This window comes from Colobus angolensis, unplaced genomic scaffold, assembly GCF_000951035.1.
Source record: "Colobus angolensis palliatus isolate OR3802 unplaced genomic scaffold, Cang.pa_1.0 Scaffold170, whole genome shotgun sequence".
NCBI lineage: Eukaryota > Metazoa > Chordata > Mammalia > Primates > Cercopithecidae > Colobus > Colobus angolensis.
This window is the reverse complement of record NW_012114822.1, coordinates 57,905-67,338: the sequence shown is the minus strand read 5'-3', so window position 1 is coordinate 67,338 and position 9,434 is coordinate 57,905. Positions and strand designations below refer to the sequence as shown.

Here is a 9,434-nt window from a genome sequence, read left to right as displayed (position 1 = left end):
ACTTGAACCTGGGAGGTAGAGGTTGCAGTGAGCTGAGACTGTGCCATTGCACTGCAGCCTGGGTAACAAGAGGGAAACCAAAAACAAAACAAAACAAAAACTCCAGGCATGGTGGCTCATGCCTGTAATCCTGGCACTTTGGGAAGCCAAGGCAGGCGGATCACCTGAGGTCAGGAGTTTGAGACTAGCCTGACCAACATGGAAAAACCCCGTCTCTACTAAAAATGCAAAATTATCAGGGCGTGGTGGCACATGCCTGTAATCCCAGCTACTGCGGAGGCTGAGGCATGAGAACCACTCAAACCCAAGAGGCAGAGGCTACAGTGAGCCAAGATAATGCCACTACACTCCAGCCTGGATGACAAAGTGAGACTCCATCTTAAAAATAAAACAAAACAAAAAAAAGTTGGGCATGCAAAGAAATAGGAAAATGTAATCCATATTTAGGAGGAAAAAAATAACTCGAATCAATCAACAGAAACTGACCTGAGTGGACCCAGAGCGATTAGGCAGACAGGACTTTAAAACAACTATCAATGCTGTGGCTAAGCGAAAAAAAAGAAACAAAGCACCAACTATCATAAATGTTTGAAGAATGAAAGGAAACTATGTTCAAAGAATTGAAGGAAAATATGATGACAACGACTCAAAAAGGGAATCTTAATAGAGAAATAGAAACTTTAAAGATGCACCAAATGGAAAGTCTAGAGTTGAAAAGTATAATAAACAAAATGAAAAAAATCACTAGATGGGCCCAAAGCAGATGTGAGGCAGCAGAAGAAAAAAAGAATCAGTTCATTTGAAGACAGAGCAATGAAATTATTCAATTTGAAAAACAGAGAAAAAAGACAGAAGAAAAATGAACAGCCTTGTAGACTCACAGGGACAACATCAAGTATAGCAACACACACACACACACACACACATATATATATATAAAATGGGAGTCCCAGAAGGAGAGGAGAGAGAGAAAGTGGAAGAAAAAAACCAAACAAAACAATGGCCAAAAAGCCTCAAATCTGAGGAAAAACATAAATTTACCAATCCAGGAAATTAAAAAAACTCCAAGTCTGATAAATAAACCCCAAGTCTAGATACATCAAAAATTAAACTGCTGAAAGCAGCAAGAGAAAAGGGATTTATTATATGTAGAGAAATGACCATCCAATTAATGGCTGACTTTTCAAGTCATCAGGACATGGTGGAATGACTGTCAATCAACAATTTTATATCCAATCAACCACCCTTCAATAATGAAGGTGAAACAAAGACACTCCCAGATATACAAGAACCAGTATAATTGCTAGCAGGCCTATCTTACAAGTCATATATAAGGATGCTCTTCTGGCTGAAAGAAAATCACACCAGACAGTAACTCCGATCCACAGAAAGAAGTGAAGAGTACTGGAAATGGAGAACAGAGAAGACTACACACATATATTTTTTGTGTTTTCTTCTTTTAATTTCTTTTTAAAAACCATCAACATTATTTAAAGCAATGACTATACCACTATATATACCACTGGCTTATAATATATGTAGATGTAATGCATATGACAAAAATAGAAGAAAGGACGGGGAAGAAATGGAGCTCTTTTGAAGCAAAGTTACTATCTTTTACTGAAATTAAATTAATATTAACCTGACATAGATTGTGATTGAGTTGTATATGGTAATCACTTGAGCAACCACTAAGAACGTAACTAAAAATGATTAAATGGTACATGAAAAGTATTTGCTTAACACAAAAGAAGGCAGTAAAGGTGGACTAATGCAACAATAAAGGCATGAGACATCTAGAAAACAAATAGCAAATGCAGTCAGAAAGCCAAGAAAGCCAAATTTATGCACAGTGAAAGAGATAAACCACTTGACTGAAAAGAACCATTGAAAACAGACCTTTTTCACCCAAAGCAACTTTTCTGACTTTTAAAGCCAATACTCATTCAGAAAGAGTTATTTGGTGTTGGGGGAATTGTAGTCGTTCTGCCTTGGACATCTGGCTCTCTGTCGGAAGTCCTGAGGATGAAGAAGGGAGCTCGTGAGATCAAGCTCTCCTCATCACAAAGAATCTGACTGTGGCTGACACTGCCCAAAACAAGCACACAGGCTGGGTGTGGTGGCTCACACCTGTAATCCCAGCACTTTGGGAGGCCGAGGTGGTCAGGAGTTCGAGACCAGCCTGGCCAACATGGTGAAACCCCATCTCTACTAAAAATACAAAAAAATTAGCCAGGCGTGGTGGTGAGCACCTGTAATCCCAGCTACTCAGGAGGCTGAGGCAGGAGAATAGCTTGAACCCAGAAGGCGGAGGTTGCAGTGAGCTGAGATCACCCCACTGCACTCCAGCCTGGGCAAGAGAGAAAGACTCCCTCTCAAAAAACAAACAAATAAACAAACAACCCACCCACAAACAAACAAACAAACAAAAACAAGCATGCAGGGGACTTTTTTAGACTAAGTGTTGGCCATTTCTGAGGGCATCACCAATGACTGAGAAGCTTCTTTCCCTGGAAGCTGCCAAAATACTTAAGATAGTGCCTTTCTGGAGGGACTCCTGAACCTGTGTGGTTGGTAGCAAAGAACAGTCAGACTGTCTCTGCCAAAACACAACAGGGCACAGGCTGCCTCTCCTTACTCTCTAGGCTCGGCCCAATCAGCTAGAAAGCTGAGCGGCTGGATGAGTAGAGATGGTGCTGGGGCCTCTTCTTCACTTACGCTCAGTGCTCTGTGCTTCGTTGCAGGTGAAGGATTACCCTGAAAACACTTACTACAGCAACTTCATTTCTCATCTGGCCAACATCAAGTACCCAGGTAAGGGAAGCCAACTGTGGCTGCAGGAGGGAAAGGGAATGAGTGTGGGGTGTGCCCAGGGGGCGGGGGATTGATGCTGGTGGGGAGGGTGGCCAGTGGGCCCTCCCAAGGGGGTCCACCCCTCCCTGTGCCAGATTACTTGTTCCAGTGATTTCTGCTGTTAGCTTAGGCAGCAAACCTCTCTGAGAAGGCTGTGCATAAATTCGACGTGTCACTTCCTATGATTGGAACTTCTGGCTGGAGTTGCACTAAGTAGGGATATCCTCGCTTCGATGGCTGTCACCTCAGCTGGCAGTGACAGTCCTGGCGGCTAGAGAGGTGTCCACCTGGCTCCAGGCTGAGATGAATGTCAAGAGGGAAGCCCTCATCATCCCACTTGGAGATACAGACACTTGGGGTGCTCTTCCATCCCCTCTGCCTCCAGAAGGCAGCATTCTTGTAAGAGCCATCTCCCGCCCAGGGTCAACCCTTGACTGAGCTATAACCACATCAGCTCTGCATTCTCGACTTCACATGTCCCATTCCGCCCGCACCTCCCAGCCTCCCAGTCCTCTGACTTCAGCACCCAGCCCCTCCTGCAACTCACCTGACCTGAGTCCTCCAAACCTGCGGCTTCCATACTCTTGCTCCTAGTGATGCCTGTGTTCTTTCATCTCTCTCCCAGTTTAGATTCCACCCCAACACTCTCAAGTCTCCCTCAACACTCCCATGCAAACACCCTCTATGCCCTCACTCCTCTACCCCTCCACGAACTCACCTGGCAAAGCTCCAGACCAACTCAGAGCTGGCAGCCAAAGAGCTGAATGCAGTTGGACAGGAATCCATAGACATCTAACTGGTATTATTATTGCTATTATTTTTGAGACATGGTCTCACTCTGTCGTGCAGGCTGGGGTGCAGTGGTGTAATCACGACACAGTGCAGGCTCAACCTCTGGGGCTCGGTTGATCCTCCCACCTCAGCCTCCTGAGTAGCGGGGACTACAGGTGCACCACCATGCTTGGCTGTTTTTTTATATTTTTAGTAGAGACAGGGTCTCACCATGTTCTCAGGCTGGTCTTCAACTCCTAGGCTCAAGTGATCCGCCCGCCTCAACTTCCCAAAGTTTTGGGATTATAGGCATGAGCCACTACACCTGGCCAACTGGTATTATTTTTTTATTTATAGCTACAAATATGAACAGTGCCCAGAAATCCTAAAGTACCACCCTGTACATTTTCTTTCTGCCCTCCCAAATTCTTGTCACACGCTTTCTCCTCTCTCCTGAAGCCCCTGTGCCCGGGCTCCAGCAACACCCCTGGAGCTGATGCTCCCACTCCCACTCCATTGAGAAGGCAGAAGCCATGGGGCAGAAACACTCCACTCCTTAACCCACGTGCATCTGGACCAGATTCCACATCCTCTCTTCAGCTGCAATGGATGACAAATCCCTGCTCTTGTCAACACCACCCCTCCCACGTGGGCCCCAACCCCACTCCTCTTCCACACTCAGGACCTCCTTTCCTGCCATTCTCTCCCTTCTCTTCTACATCACTGATTTCTCTTTTTTCTTTTTTGAGATGGAGTCTTGCTCTGTCACCAGGCTGGAGTGCAGTGGCACGATCTCAGCTCACTGGAACCTCCGCCTCCTGGGTTTAAGTGATTCTCCTGCCTCAGCCTCCTGAGTAGCTGGGATTACAGGCACACACCACCACGCCTGGCTAATTTTTTGTATTTTAGTAGAAACAGGGTTTCACCATGTTGGCCAGGATGATCTCGATCTCCTGACCTCACGATCTGCCCACCTCAGCTTCCCAAAGTGCTGGGATTACAGGCGCCAGCCACCGCGCCCGGCCTGCATCATTGATGTCTTACTCTTTATTAAAGCCTACTGTTCAGCACACACCTGCCCTAATTCCTCCCACCTCCAAACACAAGCAAACAAACGTATCTCCTGATCTTACTGTTCCCCAGCTGCCCCCCAGTTCTCTGGCTCCCCTTGAAAAGGTCATAGAATAGTCCTGTTCTCCTTTCTCACCCGCCCCACCCTGAGCTGGCCACTGCTCCACCGAGCCGGAGTGGTGGGCAGATCTATGGGCCACTCTTCTTCTCTTGTCTTAGTTTACCTTCGAAGGGTGGTCCGGCGTGCCCCAGCTCTGCTCTCTCACTCTCTGGCTCCTGCTTTAAGTGTTGGGTGGAGTCAGGCTCTGTCTCATCTCAGTGACTCCATGCAGTCCCACAGCCTGAATTAAAACTTACCACTTAAGGCCGAGAGCGGAGGCTCACACCTCCCAGCACTTTGGGAGGCTGAGGCGGGCCCATCACCTGAGGTCAGGAGTTTGAGACCAGTCTGGCCAACATGGTGAAACCCCGTCTCTACTAAAAATACAAAAATTAGCCAGACGTGGTGGCAGGTGCCTGTAATCCCAGCTACTCGGGAGGCTGAGGCAGGAGAATTGCTTGAACTCGGGAGGTGGAGTTTGCAGCAAGCTGAGATTGTGCCATTGCACTCCAGCCTGGGTGACAGAGTGAGACAACATCTCAAACAACAACAACAACAACAAATTTACAACTTAAACCATTTCAAATGTACAGTTCAGTAGCATTAAGTACATTCACATTGTGGTGCAACCATCACACCCCTCCATTGCCGGAACTTTTTTCGTCTTCCTAAACTGAAACTCTGTACCTATTCAACAGTAACTCCCCATCTCCCCTTCCAGCTTCTGGTAACCACAGTTTCTGTCTCTAAGAATTTGACTCTAGGTACCTCATATAAGTAATATAAGTAGAATCATACAGTATTTGTCTTTTTTTTTTTTTTTTGGTCTGGATTATTTCACTTAGCATAAGGTCTTTTAGGTTTGCCCACATTATAGCATGTTATCAGAATTTCATTCCTTTTTAAGGCTGAAGTGGCCGGGTGAGGTGGCTCACACCTGTAATCCCAGTGCTTTGGGAGGCTAAGGCTGGCGGAGCGCTTGAGGTCAGGAGTTTGAGACCAGCCTGGCCAACATGGTGAAACCCCATCTCTACTAAAAATACAAAAATTAGCCGGGTGTTATGGCAGGTGTCTGTAATCTCAGCTACTCAGGAGGCTGAGGCAGGAGAATCGCTTGAACCCAGGAGGCGGAGGTTGCCTTGAGCTGAGATTGTGCCACAGCACTCCAGTCTGGGGGACAGAGTGAGACTCTGCCTCAAAAAAAAAAAAAAAAAGCTGAAGGGAGTATGATATTCTGTTTATCCATTTATCTACCGGTGAGCATTTGGGTGGCTCCCACCTTTTAGCTATTGTGAGGTGAGGCTGCAATGAATATGAATATGGGTGTACGAGCATCTCTTTGAGTTCCTGCTTTCATTTCTTTTGGGTAGATAGGAGTTGAATTGCTGAGTCATGTGGGAACCTATTTTTTTTAATTTTTTTGTTTGTTTGTTTTTTGTTTTTTGAGACAGTCTCTCTGAAGTGGGAATGCAGTGGCTTGATCTCGGTTCATTGCAACCTCCGCCTCCCAAGTTCAAGCACTCCTCCTGTCTCAGCCTCCCGAGTAGCTGGGATTATAGGCACGTGCCACCACGCTTAGCTAATTTTTGTATTTTTAGTAGAGATGGGATTTCACCATGTTGGCTAGGCTGTTCTCTAACTTCTGACCTCAAATGATCCGCCCACCTTGGCCTCCCAGAGTGCTGGGATTACAGGTGTGAGCTACCACACCTGGCTGTATGTTTATTTTTTGAGGAACCATTCTACTATTTTCTATAGCGGCTGCATCCTGATTCTGGAATTCTTGGCTTTCACTTAAATATGTTAGAGTTACGAAAATAAATCTCTACCACAGAGTCCTTTTGGAGGTTATGTCTTGGAATCTTCCAATAATAATAAAACTTAGAACTCTTTTGCCTACTCATGGGCTTATGCACCCTGAGACATTGTGGCCTTGGTCGAATAGGCCTATCTACGTATGTATCAAAACTATATTCTCTGCCTTTAAGAAGCGCAAAAGCACTCAGGGAAAGTGAAGCGAAACCCAGCTCAATCCTGTGTTGCCTTGAGAGTCTCGTGCTGAGCTCAGGGGCTCAGCGTTGTTGCCATGAATGGAACAAGGGCCTCTCTAGAGCAGGAGCAGATGTGGCTCCTGTAGGAGCTTTGCAGGTCCTGGTGCAAGGGGCCCCTCCCTACGCCCCGCCTGTGGCTGGGCTTGGTTCCCAGCTGGCGTGGCAGGAAGAGCTCAGGACCAGAAGCCTGCACCTGGACCCTAGCTTGGTTCTGATTCTGCATTTATTATTAAAAAAAAAATTTTTTTGGCCGGGCGCGGTGGCTCAAGCCTGTAATCCCAGCACTTTGGGAGGCCAAGACGGGCGGATCACGAGGTCAGGAGATCGAGACCATCCTGGCTAACACGGTGAAACCCCGTCTCTACTAAAAACTACAAAAAACTAGCTGGGCGAGGTGGCGGCGCCTGTAGTCCCAGCTACTCGGGAGGCTGAGGCAGGAGAATGGCGTGAACCCGGGAGGCGGAGCTTGCAGTGAGCTGAGATCCGGCCACTGGACTCCAGCCTGGGTGACAGAGTGAGACTCCATCTCAAAAAAAAAAAAAATTTTTTTTAAACTTATTGTAGAGACGGGGCCTCCCTGTGTTGCCCAGGCTGGTCTTGAACTATTGGCCCCAAGCAGTCCTCCCCGCCTTGGCCTCCCAGAGTGTTGAGATTCCAGGCGTGAGCCACTGCACCCGGCCTGATTCTGCATTTACAACTGCTGTCTACCCACTTCTCAATGAGCCCAAACCAAGGCATTTTGGTCTTTCTTCGAGGGCACTTACCCAGAAGTCTCCAGGGGCCATATTTATTTCTTTCATTGATCATAAAATGTGTCCTCTGCCTAGCCATGATAATGGTGACCACAGCAGTTACACTTAGGAGTCCTTCCCTATGTAGTGGTTCAATGCCAGCTGCTTTCCAGACATTACCTCCTTACCTTCACAGCAATCCTGCTGACCATTCCACAGATGAGAAAACGGCCGCAGAGCGAGCACCCAGCCAAGAGCACTCAGCCAGGAGGAGGTGTCTGAGTGCGTCTGTCCCCAAAGTCTCTCCCCTCAATCCCTTCCAGGGAGAAGTAAACTGGGAAATTGTTTCCTAATCATCAACTTCTATATTCTGCTGAACTCGAGAGATTGGAACCTGGCGAGGCCTGGGCCTGAGCTGTCCTCCTGAGGGGCAGCGGTGGTCCCTGACATTCTGTTACCTTCTGTCTTCTTGGTCAGGACAAAGAACAACCCTGACTGGCCTTGACATTCAGGACATGCTGCCCAAGAACCTCCAGAACTACTACAGCTACCACGGCTCACTCACCACGCCTCCCTGTACCGAGAACGTCCACTGGTTTGTGCTGGCGGATTTTGTCAAGCTCTCCGGGACACAGGTAATGTATGGCATCGCTTTGCCGAAGTCTTCCCATTTGACTGCCTGGTTAACAAGGGTGCTCCCCAGCATCTCAACGAACGTCAACAACTGGGGGGTCCTACGGTATTTTCTGTGTGCAGGGCTACTGTGCCTCATCTATCCAACCTTTATTTTCTTTTTTTTGAGACAGGGTCTCACTCTGTCACCCGGGCTGGAGTGCAGTGGCACAGTCTTGGCTCACTGCAGTCTCCGCCTCCCAGGTTCAAGCAATTCTCCTGCCTCAGCCTCCCAAGTACCTGGGACTACAGGCGCGCGCCACCACGCCCGGCTAGTTTTTGTTTTCAGTAGGGACAGAGTTTTACCATGTTGCCCAGGCAGGTCTCAAACTCCTGGGTTCAAGTAATCTGCCTGTCTTAGCCTCCCAGAGTGCTGGGATTACAGGTGTGAGCCACTGCGCCTGGCCATCTCCTTTTCTTAAACTTTTCATTTCCTTAGAGAAAGGGATGGAAGAGACCCCTGCTCAAGGACACCCACACCCCAAAATGTTGCCAGTCAGGCTGGAAGTGCCCCCAGACACCTGACAAAAGCAAATGGTAAATTATCTCTGGAAAAAATGAGCTTAAATCCAGACCTAGAAGAATTTTCACAAAGAAAGTTACCTGAAATTAGCTCAATTAAGAAAAAAAATACAAAACATATGAGAAAAAAAGACATTATAAATGAGAACCAGCAGAATCAGACCTACAAAGATTTCACTTAGTGGAATTACCAGACAATTAATAGGACATAAGAATGTTTAATATGTATAAATAAATAAGAGGTTTAAATATGAGCAAAGAACAAAAAAGTCTAAAAATGGACATCCAGACTTGGTACAAAAACACAAATAGAATTTCTAGAAATGGAAAAATAGTATCAAAAATTAATAATCCAGGTCACTCGCGGTGGCTCATGCCTATAATCCCAGCACTTTGGGAGGCTAAAGTGGGTGGATCACCTGAGGTCAGGAGTTTGAGATCAGCCTGGCCAACATGGTGGAACCCCATCTCTACTAAAAGTACAAAAAATTATCCAGTCGTGGTGGTGGGCGCCTGTAATCCCAGCTACTTGGAAGGCTGAGGTGGAAGAATCACTTGAACCCAGGAGGTGGAGTTTGCAGTGAGCCAAGATCACGCCACTGCACTCCAGCCTGGGCAACAGAGCAAAACCCTGTCTCAAAACAAAAACAAACAAACAAAAAA

The 9,434-nt window shown here is 46.9% G+C and overlaps 1 protein-coding gene across 1 annotated transcript in view; it reads left to right on the top strand.

Moving 5' to 3' along the window:
- The window catches only part of CA6 (carbonic anhydrase VI), a 61,979-nt gene that overhangs the window by 17,282 nt on the left and 35,263 nt on the right, over window positions 1–9,434 (top strand). The window contains exons 6-7 of the mRNA XM_011938298.1: window positions 2,745–2,814; window positions 8,055–8,316. Of these exons, the coding sequence (XP_011793688.1) occupies window positions 2,745–2,814; window positions 8,055–8,316 (332 nt within the window). The remainder of the gene's footprint in view (window positions 1–2,744; window positions 2,815–8,054; window positions 8,317–9,434) is intronic.